This window comes from Acomys minous, assembly GCF_964271855.1.
Source record: "Acomys minous genome assembly, chromosome: 2".
NCBI lineage: Eukaryota > Metazoa > Chordata > Mammalia > Rodentia > Muridae > Acomys > Acomys minous.
In genome coordinates, this window is record NC_140484.1 from 147,798,673 (window position 1) to 147,819,211 (window position 20,539).

A 20,539-nucleotide genomic window follows, 5' to 3' on the forward strand; every position below is an offset into this window, starting at 1 on the left:
GAGGTTCCAACGTTTTTTAATTTTTCCCCTTTTACACAAAAACAAAGTAGAAGAAATAATTAAAACTGCCAAAGTAGTTAATTGGTAGAACATGTATTATTCACACACAGAAAGAAATTTCCAGGTAGAAAGGCAGGCTTATTTACAAGAAAACATGTAAAATTAAGGTGGATGCCAATGAACCATCAAACAAACACACGCTACTACAACAGGAGCCACCGCTGACAGTGCTGAGGACAGAGGCAGCACCGACACAAGACTCGGCTTCACAGCATCAGTGCCATGGACCCACAGACTAGGTGACAGCTAGTCCCTGGGATGAGGACTTGTTCCCATGCCTGTTCCGGCCCTCACAAGGCTCAGTCCTGCAGAGTTCAACTGCTCTAGTCTACCTACCAGAGGGCATGTGATCACAGTAAGCTTCCGGAGCTGCAACCGCTACACACCAGCCACCATCAGCAGCCTGTTCCCAGCTGCAGCCCTGCAATTTTCTGAGAATTGTCAAGGGAAAAGTCAAAACACCAGTGTAGACACTGTCTCCCAAGCGCAAACCTAGAGTGACCGAAATGCAGCCAGTACTACAAAAACAAAGAGAATTTCCAGGCTTGTTTTTAAAGGCTTTTTTCCTGGTCTTAACACTTAATAGAGGATCTAGTTTTCTACTGAGTGAACAAAGGAGACTTTACCCCTGGCTGGCTCTGGAGTAAAGTCACAAATGTTTAAGTCAGCTGAAAATTTGGAACAAAGACAGTGCTAAAACTCCCAGATACAAGCTTCTGGAAGCTTGTTGTTCAAAAGCTGTTAAGGATTAACCTGAAGCAGTGCAAAGGGGATGAGAGGTCAGTCTAAGCCTGTCAGACTCCTCATGTGAACAGCCGGGCAAAGCTTCCTGAAACTGCGATGCTTCATGAGAGAGGAATGCACACTAGGGTGTGGGATTGGTCTTGTCCTATTCCATGGGTATTCTCCCACAGTGGAAGATCTGGAATGAATCTTAAGTGGTCCCTTCATCAGGAGTGGTAAACTGATCTCTGAACTCACATAGACAGGTAGTTTGTTAAGCAGACAGTAGAACCAGCTGCCTGTAGCCACAGACTACAGCCTTGAATACAGCTAAGCAAACATCAACAACTGTCCAAAGTCATAGCTCACTGTACAAAACAATAACGTTCACCACTTTAGTATTTTAAAGGAAGTTGTCAAACATAAAAATTCAATAAAACAAGTCATACTGATGGGACTGCACCCAGCTACACCTGGCACTACAGAGCAGGAAACCTGGCCTGTGTGAATCTCTATTAACAAGGGCAGAGTGAGGGAAGCAAAGAGCCACTGTAACATTTAGTGTCCAGACAGCACTGGACAGCTGTCCGGGCGTGGGGCGCGCTCCACCGCAGCCACACTACTCGGTTTTCTTTTCTTTTTGCTTGAGAAGCTTGTTTATCTCCCTTTTGGCCATTGCAATGTACTTCAAAATGACTCCATGCTGGTTCAGTCCGGGAAGCAACAGCACGAAGATCACTTTAAAAAAAAAAAAAGGAAGATGAGGAGACAGCATTTAACACTGAGGTTATCACAGATGAAAGCAGGCAGATCTGGAGGAAGCAGCATGAAACCCACTGCTCCGTCAGGACTCCGCCCCACAGACTCCAGCTGGGAGCCTTCCCCTGGCTGGGTGTCAGACCACTGAGCTGCCTGTCATACTACTCTTCACTTCCTCCTACAAGGCTTTAATAATCTAAAAACAAGGACCAGTCTCCCCCCCCAGCCCCCCCGCCCCGTTAAAAATTTTATTTTATGTGCATACAAGTGTTTTGCCTAACTGTATATATGTGTCTAGGTGTGTGTCCAGTGCCTGCAAAGATTCGAGGAGACTGGTGTGATAGGCAGCTGTGGGCCAGCACTTGCTTGGTTCAATTCCCAGTGCTCACATGCTGGCCCTGACTTGAGTCCTTTCGCTAGAGACAGGATCTCATGTAGCCCAGGCTGGTTTTGAACATGGTGTGTAGCACATAGCTGAGGATGACCTTGAACGTGTGCGCCTTGTGAATCTAGGTCCCGAGTACTGAATTATAGTTTTATCAAGTACTGAGCATCAAACGCAGGGCTTGGTACACTCAGCACTCTACCAAGTGGGGCTGGAGCTTTCAGTCCTCACCTTGCCACACCTTCACAGGCCCCGTGAAGACTCTGTTTACTGACTACACCACAGCTACACTTCCCTGCTAAGATGCATGTGTGTTGTTTCCTCAAAGACTTACCAATCAGGTAGGTGAGAAGCAGGTTGTGGACTTGCTGTCCCACCCAAGCAACCGCAGCAAGAGAAACAATCATGGTCATGAAGTACTGGCAACGAAAAACCAACAACTTGTCAGCTCTGAGTGACAGAGTAACGCGGGCGACCCTGAAGCATCAGCACTCTACACACAGAGGCCTCCTCCTCACTTGACAGAGCCCAAAGCACCTCTCTGTACTACACACACAGCCTCCCTGTGAGCTTACAGTTTCCTTTTAAAGGATGGAAAGATAATACCATTTTAATTACTTTTCTTTTATAGAATGTGGATACATTTCCTCTTAGAATTACTGTGTCTATATAAACAAATGCTTTAAGGTATAAACCAGGCTACCTTTCCAGTTGCAACTTCCCACCAAATCAAAGACACAAGAACATGTTTTTTTTTAATGTATCTTTTACTTCAGCAGGAGAAAAGAAAAAAGAATTATCTCTACTAGAATAAAAAAAAGTTTATATGCAAAATATAAATTTTACCTTTCAGTGGTTCAATGCTTTAGTCCACCACATATAACATTCATGAATATAAGGAAGCATTAAACCAAAGGGTAGTTACATATTGAATTTTATTCCTAAAAATGCTGTCACTAGCCAGGTGTGGTGGCAGAGGCATGCAGATCTCTCTGAGTTCCAGGCCAGCCTGGTCTAAGAGTCCAGGACAGCCACGTTGTTACACAGAGAAACCCTCTCTCAAAAAAAAATCCCCCCAAAACAACCAACCTCAAAAAATGCTGTGACTAGACTGAAATCACAAGGAACTCATTATTTTGCTTCACATTTAAGTAAAAATAAATATATGCATATGTATATATACCATTTTAGGCTTTTCTTCCTTTAGCGAAAAGAGGCGTTTCCACCAGCCCACAGCTCTGCGTCGAGTTTTTACTAGATTACTGCAGATTTCATGAAATCTTTGCTGTTGTTCAGTGGTCCTAGAAAAGAGATTTTCTTTTTGTTATAAGAAAATGGCTATAGTACAGTTTATTTACTCTTTTGATTTTCCTGAGACAGAATCACTTTCTGGCTAGCCCTGAACTTGTGACCCTTCTGCCTCAGCACTGTAACGTACTAAGATTACAGGCATGGGCCACAATGTGCTGTAAGACTCCTGACCCTCTTGCCTCTACCTCACAAGCACGGAGAAGACAGGTGGGTGCCCCAAATGTGGCAGGAATAGCAAAATTAAACAAATGGTCACCATTATCCGATGTAGGTAAAAAAGTGGTTGCAATTTTTAAAAATTGTGTTACTTTTACTTTGTGTGTCTATCTCTGTCTATGCACCTCCTGCATGCAGTGCCTGGTATCTGAAGAAGATAAGCGGGCGTTAGAGTCCCTGGAACTGGACAGGTGTGAGTACTGGGGATCAAACTCAGGTCTTCTAAAAAGGAGCTGGTACCCTAAGTGACACCCTTCACCGAACAGAAATGTATGTTACATAAGGCATGCCTGTGTACTTTTTGTTTGTCTCTCTACATGTAGCCTTGGCTGTCCTGGAACCTGCTCTGTAGACTAGGTCAGTATGCGCCTGAGTACATATTCTTCTTTACATTTTATTTACGTGTGAGTATATGTATAGGTATGTAATGCATGACATGGGACACGTGTGGAGGTCAGAGGACAACCTGAGGGGGTCTGGCTCTCCTTCCACCATGTGGGCCCCACGTTTCAAACACAAGTGATCAAGTTGTTGTGGCATGCACCTTTAGCAGCTGACCCACCTCAGCAGCCTCTGTGTGCATACTTCTGATAGATTAATAATGGTGCAGTGCTAAAGCCACAGTGCATTAACTATAGTAACAGAGTGACGTCTTCCATGGGCTTGTGTCCATGGTACAAATTTGGTCTGTCTGTCTGTCTTTCTTTCTTTCTTGTTTTTTGAAACAGGGTTTCTCTGTGTAGCCTTGGCTGTCCTGGACTCACTTTGTAGCCCAGGCTGGGCTCAAACTCACAGCCACCCGCCTGCCTCTCAGTGCTGCAAGCAGCTGCACTGCGTGTCTGGAGGAGAGTAATTTCTATACCAGGTCAGCAGGAGACTCAGAAGGCTGTTTGCTGCCTGGCAACCCGAGTTCAATGCCCACAACCACATGGAAGGAGAGAAACTGCTACACTCTGTAAAGCTCCCCCTCCTCCCGACTTCCACATGGCACATGTGCACATGGTGAAGGGAGACACGCATGATGGAGACACACGCACACACGTGCACACAGTGAAAGGAGACACACACACACACACGCGCGCGCGTACTTTAAAAAATAAGAGCCCAATCAAAATTCCTTATGAACTCAGTCCCAGTGAGAGAATGCAAGCACCAGAGAAAACAACAGTTAAAAAAAACTAGTAGGCCTCTCTTAAAAAAAAAAAAACAAACCAAAAACCATACCTTATTTTTCTCATTTCTATTTTTAAAAAAATATTTATTTATTTTATATATGTGTGCTCTGCCTGCATGTACACCTGCAAGCCAGAAGAGGGCATCAGATCACATTATAGATGGTTGTGAGCCACCATGTGGTTGCTGGGAATTGAACTCAGGACCTCTGGAAGAATGGACAGTGTTCTTAACCTCTAAGCCATCTCTCCAGCCCCCATTTCTAATCTTTGTGGCACTGGTTCCAGTACTAAAGAGGACCATGCTGCCCTTGCCTTCCGGTGTTAGTCTGGCAAAGGGCAGCAACAGTGGGTGGATTTCTCAGATGGTCTACGCTGTCCATGGTCAAGGTGAGGCTGTGGCTACAGTGTTCCTTCCTTCTTTCCCATAGCATCATCCCGGATAACCAAAACATGATTCATGCTATTCACACGAACTACGTCTTTAGCTCTGAAGACGGTCCTCCAGGACTGAGTTAGTGGACTACTGTCTGGCTAGTGTCAGGCCCAACAGTATTAACTCTTCATGGCAAGGGAAAAGCAGTTTAAGTAACAAATCCTAACTCTGATTCATCATTCTTTAAAGAAATATGCTTATTTAAACTACAGTTCACAGTCAGGGCTACTCAGAGAAACCCTGTCTCGAGAAAACAAAAACAAAAACGAAAAAAACTACATTTTAACCTAACTCCCTGCAATTATGTGATTTTGGGGGGGGGTAGTTTTTTGAGATAGATTTCTCTGTGTCACAGTCTTGACTGTCCTGAACTCACTTTGTGGCTGGCCTTGAACTCACAGATATCTGATGCCTCTGCCTCCCAGTGCTGGCATTACAGGTGTGCACCAGCACGCCCAGGTGATTCTGTTTTTGTTCTTAAAGATCCAGAAGGTACACATGAAATGCTGTCATTTTTACAGATTATGTAACTTGCCATCATTTGAGTACAAGCAGAACAGTAATCAATTGAAAATGTCAGCTGATAGAGAAAATCTATTCCCACGTTTGCTTCTGCTCCGTCTGTATGTTCCTGCGTTCCCCCGGCTGGAACAGAACTCAGGGCACCATGTGTTCTGGGCGAGCATTCCAAGTCCTGAGCTCTACCTCCAGCTCCTGGCTCATGGTTGAGAACACTCCACAGGAAGTTCAATACTTAAAGTAATCCTTAGCCACTTTAACTATAATCTTAGGTAAAAATGGAATCAACAGCTCATATGTACCCAACAGTAGCATCTACCCAGAATGCACGTGGTCAACGACTCCTGCATGCCTCAACACACCATCTCACTCAGCCTTAAACACAACATCCTCTTGGTTTGTTCTGGGGATGTGTAGAAGAGCACTGGGTATGGCTGTGACAGCATCTGTCTGTGCAGCCAAGACAGGCCCAGAGCCTGTTTTGTGTATGTAGCCCACTCTGGCCTTAATCTCACAACGTCTGTCACCCAGACATTGGGATTAGAGGTGTGCTACAACACACACAGCACAAAAGAGTGAGCTTAAAAGCCTAATGACATGCACACGTAGAGGGTTGTTTTTGTTTTTTTCAAGACAGGTTTTCTCTGTATAGCCCAAGCTGTCCTGGAACTTGATCTGTAGACCAAACTGGCCTTGAACTCAGATATCTGGCTGCCTCTGCCTCCCAAATACTGGGATTAAAGGTGTACACAATGGAGGGTAAGAACTGACACCTGGAGCGTCCTTTAACCAGCTTTTAAGTTGCCGTGATGGCCTAACACTGTTGTGTTCGGGGAAAGTTGGTGACTGTATAATGTAATGCATTTAACAAGAGAACCTGCCACTGCCCCTGGCATGAGGCTGTCCTCACATGTACACACTCACAAGCAAGGACTGACTTACACACATCAAAGAGACACATTTAAACCGACTGAGTCCAAGGTCCATTGAGGGGCCTCAGCAGGCAAAGGTACATGTGGCAAAGCCTCTTGACTTGAATCCAATCCCCAAGACCTAACATGGTAAATGAGAACTAACTTTGCAAAGTCTGACCTCTACTACATACATGTTACGGTTAAAAAAAGTGACATACTACAGCTTACACTGTGAGATGTTTTATATGCTTTAGGGTTTTTGTTTGCTTGTTTCAGTGTGTGCTTTTTATTTGATTATTTTTGTTTGTTTGTCTGTTTTTTGGGGGGGGTTGCAAAGGTGAGGGGAGACTACAGGTGGACAGGGAGATAGGAGAGGCTGGGGCACATGATGTCAAACTCACAGGGAATCAGTAAGTTTAAAAAAAAAAAGGTTCTATAATTCTTATTTAAAACATCACCTTTAGGGGCTGGAAATATGGCTCAGCAGTTAAAGAACACTCACTGGCTGCTCTTCTAGAGGTCCTGAGTTCAATTCCCAGCAACCACATGGTGGATCACAACCATCTATAATGGGATCTGGTGCCCTCTTCTGGCATGCAGGCATAAAGTAAAGCATTCATATGCATAAAATAAATAAACCTTTCTTTTTTTTCTTCTCTGGAGACAGGGTTTCTCTGTGTAGCCTTTGCTTTCCTACACTCACTTAGTAGACCAGGCTGGCCTCGAACTCACAGCAATCCCTCTGCTTCCCGAGTGCTGGGATTAAAGGTGTGCGCCACCCATGCCCAGCCCAACAAATCTTTTTTAAAAAGCCTACACATTGAAAAAAAAAAAAACCACTTAAAAAATACCCTTACTTTAAGTGCAGAAGTAACACTAAATAAACAACAAAAAAAGCAAATTTTTGGCCAAACTGAACTACAGGGATAAGTACTGACAATTCTTGATTGGCATTTGAAATCAGGTAAGAAATTCTTCACATAAGAGCAATGACTACCTTTAATCCCAGCACTTGGGAGGCAGAGGCAGAGGCAGGCGGATCGCTGTGAGTTCGAGGCCAGCCTGGTCTACAAAGCGAGTCCAGGACAGCCAAAGGCTACACAGAGAAACCCTGTCTCAAAAAAAAAAAAAAAAAAAAAAAAAAAAAAAAAAAAAAAAAAAGAGCAATGACTAACTTTCAGCAGGCACCTGATAGGTAGAAAACAGTCTTCATTCAATCACAGGACACTAATCATACACAGCCACCTACCATTTATTAGAGCCAAAGATCCTTGGTGCTAGAACGGGAACAAGGTAGTCAGCCAGGCACAGAACCATGACAAAACAGGAAACACCGGATAGCACAGATGGATCGAGATAGTAGATAATCCTATTAAAGACAGAAAATTAACCGAGGTTAGAAAACCACAGAGGTCACTGTTCCTAGGCAAAGATGTTTACTCACTAGCCCACAGCTTCTCAAAGACAGTGCTGCTTCCTTCTAATTTCCTCACAAGTGGTATGATGTTGTCACAGCTGTACCAGTTAATGTAAACAGCAACAGTCAAAACTCCGGGGTCCCCAGTATTTATTAGGATATAAAGAAGCGTGTGGAAACACAAAAGTGTGTGTCTGGGATTTACTCAACTGTATCAGGTTACAACTTTACATAAGAACTACAAATTCTAGCAAGTGGGCAAGCTCTTGAAAGAACAGCATTCCTTCTGGATTATGTACTACAAAGCCTCCCTATACTGTGGACAGACTGAGCACTCAGCAATAGAATCCCCACTTACAGGAACAGCAGGGAAACCACGCCCATGATGGCAGGTGGGAACCAGGCTCTTTCCCAGCGAAGGACTTTGTCAGCCATGAGCATCACTTCTCCCCAGCCTTGCAGCTGCTCTTCCAGGCCTGCAGTCTCCACGGCCTACACGTGACCAACAGTTAAGGCTGTTACTTTGCCAATCTCTACGCTTTGGTGGCTCAGAGAGTAAAATCCTTCTACAGCATCAAACACACAACACTGTTATCCTAAGCAATCTGAGTCATGAAAAATTGCAATGCTGGCACCAAACATGAGAAACTGTGGGCAGGAGAGAACCTAGCTTTAATGTCACCTTAGCACTGGGCCATATGTCCATGATGTAACATAATACTCCCCAAGTGTCACGATGTGGGGATAAATATGTCAATATTCATGAAAGTGAGCTTACTATGGTTCACTAACATCCCCCAATTCACCCCAGCCGTGAGGCAGGGCGCAGAATACTACTAAATTGGACACACTATGTTTGTTCATTTCAGGTGGTTAGCATTGGTCTGCTGATTGGTCATTTTATTGATTTAAGCCCTTCTAAATCCATCAGAACCTTTCCCCTAAAAGTAAGTACATATAATCTCCAAAATAGCTCTTTGTATAATGGACTTATTTCAGTGTTGGCAGTCATTGTGGAATTAAAAAAACTATTCAAACTAAGTAATGTGAGGCCCCTAAAGTCCTCCATAATGGTTCCTCAGCATGAATGACTGAATTTCAGTTAAACTTCAAATTTCTCCGAATATTTGACAATTAGTCAAAAGCACACCTTTACAATGAGCTATTGTGGCCTAGAGCCTCCAGGGACTTTGGTAAAGGAAGAAAGTTAAAACACAGCAGGGCCCTGGATTCCCCTCCCGGAACCACAAACACGAACAGCCCAGTGACAGTATAAACTCTTCACAAAGAAATATGCAAACGGATAGAAGAATCTCAGCTAATGTTAATAAAGATGAAATCTGTGACTAAGCACTTCTGATATCACCTCATACTAGAAATCCTAAACATTTCACAAGCTATACTTCAATTAATGCTCTTTAAAACTGGAAAATGTAATTTTACAATCTCTACTTTAGGCTGTAGGGGGGAATTTAAGGATACAGGGCAAGCACCTCTAAACACTAATCCAAAGTGACAATCTTTCACAATCAAGACCGTCCTGTAAAAGCTGGTTGCTCTTTTCATTTCTGATATGGCCTGCCTTTCTCTGGCGAATGACAATAGGGAAAATAAAAGAATCTCTCGTTCTTGCCTAGGTGATGCAGTAAAATTTGTAAGACTAGCAGGGCCTGGCGATGCACAACTGTAATCCCTGCACTCGAAGGTGCATGGCAGGCGAATGACAAAAGCAAGGCTAACCTGGATACATAGTGCAGGGCCAGCTTGGCCTCAAAAACAAAAGCCTGCAAAGAAGCAAACGTGTCCTCCACTAATCCCTCCTCATACAGACCCTTCAAATCCGTGCTAACCATTTTAAAGTTGCGTGGAGTCCTGTGAGCCCTTTGCCAGTTCCAAAACAAGTGCCCACTGTCCTCTCCGCTGAACCCATTTTCAGCTTCCTGCGGTGAACTCGCAGCCAGCTCCAACAAATTCTGTCAGCGATAAACTACTTCTCCCTAGCAGCCCTTTGACCCAGCACCCTTGCCAAAGTCTTGGGGGTGGGGGTGGGGGTGGGGGGAGAACCACGCAGACAACAATCTAACCGAACATCGGATTAAGATCAAAGAGGGCGGAGCAGGTCTCCCGCCTGAGCAGGGAGCGCAGAGACAAGGCCCCAGGCGGCCGAGTGCCCCAACCTGCCACCCAGGTTCCTTCTTGCCACGGTCCCCTTCTCACACTTCCTCACGCGCGGCCCAAGCCTTGTCGTGCACGCCTCCCCGGGGGACGCTGGCGGGGGAGGGATCGGCAGCGGGGACCGTCACCGTAGAGATGGGCAGGGAGCCGCAGGATCAGGCCTGGCTGCTCCCCTGGAGTCCAGCGAGGCCAGGAGGCTCAGCCGGAAGCGCTGAGGACAGGCTGACGACCGAAACTCACCAGCAGGTTGCTGCTGCGGTTATCCCCCTCCGCCATCGTTCCGGACGCGCGGTCTCAAACGAGCAGGAAATAAAAGAAGAAGCTGCGGCACTGCTCCCGGACACCAGCACGGCGACCCGAGCGCAGGGGAACGCCCCGCAAGCTGCTTATATAGGTTGGCTGCCTTTCCCGACAGCCCTTGCGAAGCTCGCTCCTCATTGGTTAGATCGCACACCGGCTTCTGGGAAGCCAGGCCAACCGACGGCTAGCGCATGACTTGAAATCCAGGTCAAAAGAGAGAGCAAAGCTGCCCAGGGCGGAAGGACTCGGCCAGTCAGAGGACAGGGGTGTGGCCCCCTGGAGGCGGAGCGGCAGGGAAGCGGTTCAACGGTCGTCGCCGTCGCTGCTCGCTCGCCGTGACCGGGGCCGCCTGCTAAGGCGACTGGGAGGCTGCGGACGCCGAGGGAGAGCGAGCGACGCCTGTGCCCGGTGCTGCTGCCTCTCGCTAGCAGCATTGCAAGGCCTTGTTAGAACAGGGAGGACGCACGGGGCTCTTAAAGGGCTTCATTTGTAACCGGTCTTTGGGGGGATCGTTTGTGGAGCGCCTCACTTTGATTGTGATAAATCTGTGGGCACTTCGGGTAGCTAGAGGAGTGCGTCAGATGCAGGAATGGATGGGTAATTCAGCTGATGGAGCCCTTCCGTCTGATTAATGGGTGTGTGGAGAAGCCATGTTAAATATTGGCTTCAACTACTTTTGATTAAAAAAAATTTTTTTTTATCTTTTTGGATTTCGAGACAGGGTCTCTCTGTGTTAGCCTTGGCTGCCCTGGACTCGCTTTGTAGAACAGGCTGGCCTCGAACTAAGAAGCGAGCCGCCTGCCTCTGCCTCTTCAGATTAAAGGCGTGCGCCACCAGGCCCGGCCTTGATTAAACATTTTTAAAAACATTTTGATCTTTAAGTAATTACCAGGTTCTTTAAACGTAATTAAAGTGCTCCTAAATGTACCTGGTCCTTCCTGGACCTTGGTGGTTCTATGAAAGGGGCATACAATATGTCATAGACCTTGTGAGACGTACAAACAACATAGTTTTGACTTGGAAGGAAGCTCGGGTAAAGTGCTACTTCGAGGAATAGTGTGTTGGTGGGGGTGGGGTGGAGTGGGGTTATGACTCGGTTGATACAGAAACCTTACACTCCTTCACCTCCTCATTATTGAGGACAAAACGACCCATGCTGAGCAGCTAGGGGCCCATCTTGCAGGTAGCCAAGGAGCACCCACTTCCCTAAGAGGGCAGATAATCGGTTTTTAAAATCTGTCGTTTCTACCTTGGGACTTGGCTATTACTTCAGAAAGCTTCCGAGTTTAGTCCAAACGCCAGCTACTGAGGCTGATACAGAACAAGGAAGCCCAAAGGCAGTTTCTCAAAACTTGTTGACTGTTTCCAGACCCAGGTCTGAATCCAGCTCTCACTAATCTCGCATATGGCTCAGGATTAAAAATGGCTACTCTTCTTCTGTACTTTCTGTACCACAAAGTGACACTTTCTGAAACATGCCAGATAACAAAGCCCTTAACACAAATCTTCTTGAAACTTGCTCTGTATCAGAGATCCAGCTATCTTTGCCTTCCCTGGGACTAAAGCCATTGAATCTTATTTTATGTGTATGAGCTCTCTGTTTTCATACACACCAGAAGAGGGAATCAGATTTCATTACAGATGGTTGTGAGCTACCATATGATTTGCTGGGAACTGAACTCATGACCTCTGGAGTGGTCCCAAACGCTAAGCCATCTCTCCAGCCTCAAGGTATTGATTCTTATCTAAAAACTTACCCTACTGAGGTAGAAATTTTCACTGCTGCTCAAAAAGGAGTAAAATAATTTTGGATAATTAAACTTCTTAATTTGGAGAGATAATAAGGGGGGAAAAGCCACAAAACTCTATCTGTATTCCCAAACAAACTTTCTAAGGTCTACTTCAATAAATTCAGACCTTTATCTTTTAAGACTTGAACCTTTATTTTTGAAAAACAGGTATTTCATACAATCTTTACCATGTTTACCATGTTAATGCAAAGTAGGCATGTATTGTTTTCCAAAAGATGCATTATGGACATTTTTAGAAAGCTGGTGTGATTTATTTAACTTTTAATCTTAAATACAAGCACAAAATTATATCCACCAAGAGGCATTACAACTTAAAAAAAAAAGCCACTATTTGTACAATGTTACTAGGACAAGGGAGATTCAGTTCAACTCAACTTGCTCTTAAAGGTTAAAAGAAAAAACCATGAAATGTGATGTCATTGCCCCCCCCCCCCCCCCCGGACATTCCAGGTGGAAACATAAGGGACTTGTAACTGGAAAAACAAGCAACACAATAATCTTAAACAGGAGCTGAAACAAACTTTCAGGAAAAGGGAAAACAACCACTGTTAATCAGCCTGTTTTGGAAAAATGAAATTTGTTTCACAACTATATCCAATGCTTTACCATCTTTGACTATCCAGCTGATTTTGAATTTTTAACATTAGCACTAGAAGTTCCTAGTGAGCCCCAATTCTCAAGGTTTCTCTACATGTTGCCTTTTTGAACCCAAACTCAGTTTGCTTTTTGTAAAATAGTGAGGTTGTTTATCCAGGTCCAAAAGCAGGCAAAGTACAGTCAACAGTGAACTGCCTCCTCTCGAATCTTTGTAAAGCGTTGTGATGCTCGCTAGCACTTCTTAGGAGGGATCTTCCTATCCTATCCAGTGAACTGAAGATAGTCTCAGTGACTAGTGCATTATTTTTGCCTCCTTGATTTGGGGGTGAGTGGGGATTCTAAATTACTGGCATTTTATAAATTCAACAAGACACAAAACAATGTTGGTTTTCGTCCTCATCTGAACACATGTAAAACAAAGATGTCTCAGGGTGCTAGATCTAAGGGCTAGGATGTCCGTAGCTCAGTAGAGCGCTTGCCTAGCTCGTGCAAGGTTCCATCCCTGCACTGCAGGAAATCCAGCTAATAGCACAGCACTGGTATCTGCTGTGTATAAATAGGAATAGCAGGCTAGTTGTAGGTGTGTTCGTTACTAAGAAAGAATTGGGAGAAAAGAAGAACCAGCTCCTTTGATCTTAGTACTGCACAAGTAAGCCCCCAAGTAATTACAAAAAGGTGGAGGGAAATAGGCCAGGAAGACTCTGATTTAAAGTACTGCCTATAATACCCCAGATTAAAAAGGACCTAAGACTGCACACCAACTCTAATATTTGGCTGTACTTGCATTGCCCTGCTTGGCATTTATTAAATGGCTCTTTCCTTAAATTTCACACATTGGAACAACCACATTTAGAACAAAAAACAATGCAGACAACACCAAACATTGGATGATATTAAAACTAACGAACCTTAGGTAACAGAGGCAAGTGTTAAGGGCAAAGTGAAGGGAGTTTTTCCTCTGTATTACAAGCTCTCACCCTGAACTTGGGATATGAGCTCTCAATCAGCTACTTAAGAAAGTAGATTAAAACCTATCAGTTTCACACAGAAATCTCACACCTCAAAAGAATTCACCACCAGTGTCAAAAGAAATCATCTAGCAAACTGTGTAATCAGCTCATGACCAGAAACAGAAACAAGACACTTTGGTAAAGAAACAAACAGCTTCCTAAGTACGAGGCTTCGGCTTGGTAGGAAGCCACTTGGGGTTGGAGGACTACCTAACTAAAGACACTAACTGCAATGCATTTCAGTCTCGAGGGTAACCTGAAACAGAAGAGGTTGTCTGTATGGTTGCTCTGCACTCCCTGGACCCTAAAGAGTGGAGCAAAGGAAGACAGAAGGAGGGAGTAGGGGAGAGTAAGGTGAGAAAGGGTTAGGGAAAAACAGAAAATATCCCTGGTTTTCCACAGGTATTTTGTCACCAAAAAAAAAGTATGACTTCAAAACTACAGCACTCTACATGATTTCATAAGACAATCCCCCATGGGCCCTGTTTTTCCACCGGAAGCTCCTTATAAAAGTTCAGCTTGCAAGGCTATTTGCACAGGAAGCCAAACCATACAAATGAGGGTTTTATCTAGAGTGCAGTGAGCAGCAAGCTTTGAAGTCCTTGGTTCTTTGAAGTCCTCTTATCTGCCCTATAATCATGCATTACTCTTTCTCTCAATGACCAGTTTAAAAGAAAAAAAGGATACTTCACCAGAGGCACATTTTAATTTTTTGGTTTTTTTTTTTTTTCTTCTTCTTTTTTTCTAAGCTGTCTTATTTCTGTTTGGATTCAGATGCCAGGTACCTGTGATGCCTGAAACTCCTAGAGAATAAATGTCACCTATTACCAAAGCAGAAGCCATTTCTGACCACTACCACAACCTACCCACGGGACAAAGAAGTTTCAGCTGGTTTTATCATCGTGACAAAAGTTCTTCCTGGCATGAAGAATGGCTGAAAACGACACATTATGAGAGTGCAAAAGTTACCAAGTACAGTTACCCTCAATGCCTCTAGGGAAGAAAGCAGCATGCAAAACACAGTATGGCATTAATATTCCAACTAGGGTGTTTTGTAAAAATAAGGCTCAAAATCAAATGCAACGTGCTAGATTCTTTGTCATTGGACACGTGGAAACTGAAAACAGCATCTTCCAACACTCATAATTAAGAAAGTGCTGACTTAACAATGGCATCCATCCTGTAAGGATTAGAATTCAACTCGTAGCTTTTAGAGAAGAGCCCAGAGCCACATGGAGTGTTTCCATAGGGCCCTTGAGGCTTGTGTGTAGAGGCTAGCAAAGATAAGTAGCCACCACATTAGTTGCTAAAATGTAGGGAAATCAGACTTAAAATACTGTGCGCTACTCTGTTGATACGTGATTTTTAGCTCTATTCTAGTCTGGACGTCTATTGAGGATCAGGAGTGAGTACTGAAAATGCTAAACTGAAGGGTGCCTTGATCGTGACTCACTAGGCTCATCACTCAACAAACAGCAAGCCATGAAAAGATGCAGAAGGCAAACAAGCCCCTCACAGACTGCCCACCACGCTCAGAGGTGCTGGTGGGCAGCACTAGCAAACCCCCAAATGGCAGGCAAACCTTTAATTTACACCCTGAAACATAAAAGAAAATAACACTTCGTAAATTAAAAGTATCAATGAGAAAACTCAATTAAAAAACATTTCACTCTACCTCCACCAGAACATCACTTTATTGTGAACCTGTCATCAACAATGCAAACTCCAATAGGTTCTCTATCCTGGTTGTTTAAAAGGTAAAAGATTACATCAGATCAGCTACTTTCTATGAAAGAAACTACAGCAATCACAGAAGAAGGAAAATTTGAATGACCTCCAAAAAATGCACACTGTAAGCAGAGGGGAGTGCACATGAAATCAGTGTCTGTTAGACTCATCACGTTCGGATGCACAGTGACAATTCTGAACTGTACATGATAAGAGTCACAGATATGACTGAAATAACCAGTTAAATCTTGTATGTGATGATCACACCTTTAAACAATCCTTTGAATTTTCCATGTTTTCACTGGATTTGGAGAAGCTCCTGTTTCTGTCTCCAAATAGCGTAACAGTGTGGAGGAGACAAAAGTTTATGAAGTGTAAGGATTGAAATAAAAGTGTGTTTGACAGCTGGCTAATCTACCAGAGCGGGTCAATAGGGAGCGGGGAAACAGGTAAGCGATGGGAAGGAGTGGGATCCATGGGTGCTTTCCCTTCATTTCAGAAGTCATTTCCTCCACTGTAGTGTGTCTGTTACACTGCTCTCCATTTTCTCAGTCCACTTCTAAAATTCATACAGCATAGCCTTTTGGTACTTAACTGGTCAACCCAACCAGTACTGTTGCCGAGCGGCAAACGTTTCCCGAGATTCTGAATGCATCACCTCTTCCGTGGCTGTGAATTCTTCGCGGCCCCAGTTCTCTGTGTTTCTGAGCGGGTTTGTTTTCCTGGATTGTTCACACAGGGTCAGGTGGAATGGAGTTCCAAGTCACTCTGTGCTCCGCAGCAGCCCGATTTCTTTCTCAGCTAACCTCCTGACACGTTTGCAGCTGTTCTGTGGCAGAAAGACAATCTCCGTGTGCAGGCAGTGAGCTTGCTTTCTTCACCTTTGACCCTGGCCATGGTGTTGGGCGTATCCCTGAGTGCAGCTGTCCTGCAGGATTCACTTCCTAGTACACCGAGATTTCCTAGGTTTCCTCAGAGTAAGCCCCCAGTTGCATCACCACCGACTGTGATGTGGCTCTGGATGCCTGAGGCTGAGTTGATTCTGGTGGATGTCTGACCTCGCTTAACCAGACTCATCTACTGTGTTGCCATTCACACCCAGGCTGTCCAACCTTCATACAGCTGAGCCAAGTTATCTAGATTAGTTGCTTCCTTAATGACATAGTCAACCTGTGAACATAGGTAGGACAGAATTGAAAAATCACTGAGAACTTGAAAGGTCACACCTCATATACAAATTGCATGAGTTGTCTTAAGAGTAAGTTTCTAGTCAACTGAATCACCCAAAGGAAGAGCAAGCACTCTGGTGGAAAGAAGCAGCACTCTATATGGCCACCACAGGCAGGGGTTTTAGGAAAGCCAGAACCCTTAGGACCTTAGGGATCCTAAGAAGCCTACCTACCCCTCACCACCATTTGCTCTCAGAGTTATGCCATGAAATGTTCCACTTAGAACAAAGCAATGACGCAAATGGGCAAGAAGTGGCTAGTTTAGGCAAAAAGTATGGCATTCCCTACAACTTTTCTGAGACTTCAAACATTTTGCAAAATAAACAGCTGGGAGTTCAATGACTCAGTGGATGGGGGGTGGGGGGGTGTCATACAGACAAAACTAGTAACAGGAGGAAACTCTGGCCAAAAAACGATACAAACAGTGTACACCATAGCCAGGCACAGTGGCGTGCATCTGTAATCTCAGCATTTGGGAGGCAGAAGCAGGTGGATCGCTGTGAGTTCTAGGCCAGCCTGGTGTACAAAGTGAGTCCAGGACAGCCAGGGCTACACAGAGAAACAGGGTGGGTGGTGGGTGGGGGGTTTATGCCTCCAAAACCTGTCATCCTCCCTTCATCTGAAACTTTCAGAATCTTTAAAGTGAGAATTAAGTTGAGTTTATTGGATGATTAAAGTAGTCATATAGCTTACATTTCTATGGAAGAGGCTACCTGAAAGGAAAATATTAAGTAGTGAGCCTTTGACAACTGCAAAGCAGCCTTCCTAATAACCTTCTGACTCCTAAATGCAGGAGTAAGGGCTGATTTACCTTTTTATTAACATTTACTCAGTGTGGGTGTGTGAACACACATATGGAAGTAAGAGGACAAATTGAGTTGGCAATATTTATTCTACCATATGAATCTGGAGATTGAACTTAGGTTGTCAGGCTTTGTGGCAAGTGTCCTTACCCACTGAGCCAACCAGCTAGGCCAAGGGCCTATGTATTTCTTGATAAAATAAGAAAATGGAAGAAGAAAAAAAAAAAAAAGAAAATGGAAAAATGATATCCTTGAACCTACCAGCAGCATTATTACATAGCTTAAGCTTAAAAAATAGTCACCTGCTCAGCAACTGACATCCTCCTATTTGGATCAACATCTCGGCCCTCCAGCTTGGCTTTCACTCTCTTCCACACACTCACTGCATAGGAGTTTCTCTCTTGCACAGCTATGAAACAATGACACATGTAAGTCAAACCAATCTTTGTGTAGTATACAGTTATAAGGCATCCATATTCCAACTGATTACCTTTCCCAGTTTTAGGGTCTCGGACGGCCTTTTTGGGACTACAAGCGATGCTCTTGCCAGTCCCTGGGATGGTGCTTGGTGGAGTATCTGCTGATGTAGCCAGATTTTTCTGAATCAGCTTTTTAGCATTCTGAGACATAACATCAGGCTGAGTCTTCTGGCCAGTGTTACTCCGGACCGCTAAAGAGGGGGGGGAAAAAGGTGGCCCAATTTGCACACACATAGAAACTGGGGGTGAGGGATGGTGGCACATGGCTGGTAACAAGTACTCCACAGTACTTATCCTTGAGAATGAACTTGATTTTATAATGTTAAAGTCCTATCCCGGGGTGGCGATCCATGCCTTTACTTCTAGTACTTGGGAGGGAGAGGAAAGCACATCTCTGAATGTGAGGCTAGCCTGGTCTGTAGAGCAAGTTTCAGGATAGCCGCAATACACAGAGAAACCCTGTCTAGAAAACAGAAAGCCCTTATCCCTTGACATAACAATTATCTTTCTAAAAAAGCAAGCCTTAACAGTGGGACTCTCAATATATGAATCTGTACAACATAAGCACCTTCACTATGCAATGATAAAATACTAACATTGATAAGCAATGCTTCAGTTAGGGATTACAAGGCCAGGTGTACTTGTAATTACAGTGCAGAGAAGCTGTGACAAGTGGATTTTCAAGGCTCATTGGTCAGCCAATCTGTGAGCCCCAGGTGCCAGTGAGAGACCTTGTCTTGTAGGGAACTGGAGAGATGGCTCAGCAGTTAAATGCACAGGCTGCTGTTCCAGAGGACAACAGCTCAATTCCCAGCACTACATGGCAGCTCACAACTGTCTGTAACTCCAGCTCCAGGGAATCCAACACTTTCTCCCTGCCTCCCTGGGCACTGCAGGAACAAACATCCATATATAAAAAAATAAATTCTTTAGGAAAAAAAAAAGGTGAATGACATTCAAGATTGAATGCTGGAATGCATATAGGGGGTGGGGGAGACACAGAGACAGACAGACACTAACCCATCACAAAAAATGTTCCTTAAAAATTAGGGAGGTAAGGCGGTGCACACCTTTAATACCAACACTCGAGAGGCAGAGGCAGGTGATCTCTGTGAGTTCAAGGCCAGCCTGGTCTACAAAGTAAGGGGAAAAAATTTACAGAGACACAGCTCAGCAGTTTTAAATTACGTCCTGTTTTTAAAGGGATCTGGTTCAACTCCCAATACCCACATGATGGCTTACAAACACTGGTAAATGGAACTCCAGGATACCTGAGATGCCGTCTTCTGACCTCTGGGGGCACAAGCACCTATACGGTGCACAATGAAGGCAAAACATTCAAACATTACATTTAAACATCTTAAGGGGGGGGGGGGTAGGGGAGTTTCCTCATCACCTTTCTAAATCAATCATTTCTTCCAGACAAGCTCAATTCCTAGGCAACTCTCTGGTAACTACAGAATGGCTCTCCAGGAATGCCATAGCCTCCACACATAACAGAGACCCAGATCAACCATCACTCAACAGTATCAGCAAAGCACTGTCTTGAAGTAAATGGTTAATTAACAGAGACCCACAATTGCACACCAGAGAACGAGAAACTGAGCATTCAACACTAACTGCATCACACTCCTGCCTTCAAGACTCAGGGATCTATGCACAGAGACTGCACAAGCCAGACATGATGGATGACGATGACAACAGGGCTAATGCATTATAGTTCAGAGTATTTTGTTTCATTTGGTTTTTGGTTTTGTGTGTGTGCGCTTTTGTTTGTTATCCATCCATGTTTTTGAGACAAGGTTTCTCTGTGTAGCTTTGTAGACCAGGTTGGCCTAGAACGCAACTCACAGAGATCTGCCCGCCTCTGCCTCTCTGGGTGCTGGGATTAAAGGCATGAGCCACCACATCCAGCTGTACCTTTTTAATTTAATTTAATTTTTTAATTATTATGTATACAGTGCTCTGCTTGAGGGCATCAGATCACGTTATAGATAGTTGTGAGCCACCATGTGGTTGCTGGGAATTGAACTCAGGACCTCTGGAAGGTCAGTGCTCTTAACCTCTGAGCCATCTCTCCAGCCCCCATCTTTTTTATTTTATTGGTTTTTCAAGACAGGGTTTCTCTGTAGCCTTGACTATCTGGACTCTCCTTGTAGACCAGGCTGGCCTTGAACTCAGAAATCCACCTGCCTCTGCCTCCCAAGTGCTGGGATTAAAGGTGTGTGCCAACACCACCTGGCATCTTTTTTATTTTTAAAAGAATAAAAACATGTAGTTGGGGTATGAAGGGAGGAAGTCTGTGAGTAAGGAGTTGGAGTAGGGGAAACAACATGGCCCAAACACACTAGTGAAGGAGAAGCAGACAGTAGCAAAAACACAGGGAAGAAAAGATGAACTGGTGGCCACACCTTCAATTCCAGCTCCCAGGAGGCAGAAGAAGAGCTCTGTGTGCTCTAGGCCACCCAGGGCTTAGCAGTGAGATGCTGTCTTTT

General features: G+C 44.5%; 2 protein-coding genes and 1 long non-coding RNA gene across 6 annotated transcripts in view; 1 reads left to right on the forward strand and 2 right to left on the reverse strand.

Annotated features, from left to right (window-relative positions):
* On the reverse strand, positions 1-10,465 carry ARL6IP1 (ARL6 interacting reticulophagy regulator 1). The gene is made up of 6 exons (XM_084773022.1): positions 10,328-10,465; positions 8,271-8,404; positions 7,745-7,864; positions 3,111-3,228; positions 2,262-2,346; positions 1-1,521 (listed from the first exon to the last, which is right to left on the reverse strand). Exons 1-6 carry the CDS (start codon positions 10,361-10,363, stop codon positions 1,403-1,405), a joined length of 612 nt encoding a protein of 203 aa, XP_084629148.1. The 5' UTR covers positions 10,364-10,465; the 3' UTR covers positions 1-1,402.
* On the forward strand, positions 3,235-7,357 carry LOC311592521. The gene is made up of 2 exons (XR_014777435.1): positions 3,235-5,016; positions 6,866-7,357. It is a non-coding gene; the product is annotated as an uncharacterized lncRNA (long non-coding RNA).
* Positions 10,466-15,481: 5,016 nt separating the features above from the next.
* SMG1 (SMG1 nonsense mediated mRNA decay associated PI3K related kinase) overlaps positions 15,482-20,539 on the reverse strand; it is a 105,899-nt gene continuing 100,841 nt past the window's right edge. For all 4 annotated transcript variants that reach the window (XM_084773011.1, XM_084773012.1, XM_084773013.1 and 1 more), the window contains 3 exons: positions 18,056-18,235; positions 17,868-17,974; positions 15,482-16,703 (listed from right to left, as the gene is read on the reverse strand). In XM_084773011.1, coding sequence (XP_084629137.1) covers positions 16,626-16,703; positions 17,868-17,974; positions 18,056-18,235 — 365 coding nt within the window. In that variant the 3' untranslated portion in view covers positions 15,482-16,625. The remainder of the gene's footprint in view (positions 16,704-17,867; positions 17,975-18,055; positions 18,236-20,539) is intronic.

Coding starts and splice junctions, on each gene's coding strand:
- ARL6IP1 (XM_084773022.1), bottom strand. CDS start 10,363: ATGGCGGAGGGGGATAACCGCAGCAGCAACCTGCTG. Junction 8,405..10,327: donor ACCGCAGCAGCAACCTGCTG/GTGAGTTTCGGT, acceptor GGTCACGTGTAG/GCCGTGGAGACTGCAGGCCT. Junction 2,347..3,110: donor AGGAAGAAAAGCCTAAAATG/GTATATATACAT, acceptor TTTCGTTGCCAG/TACTTCATGACCATGATTGT.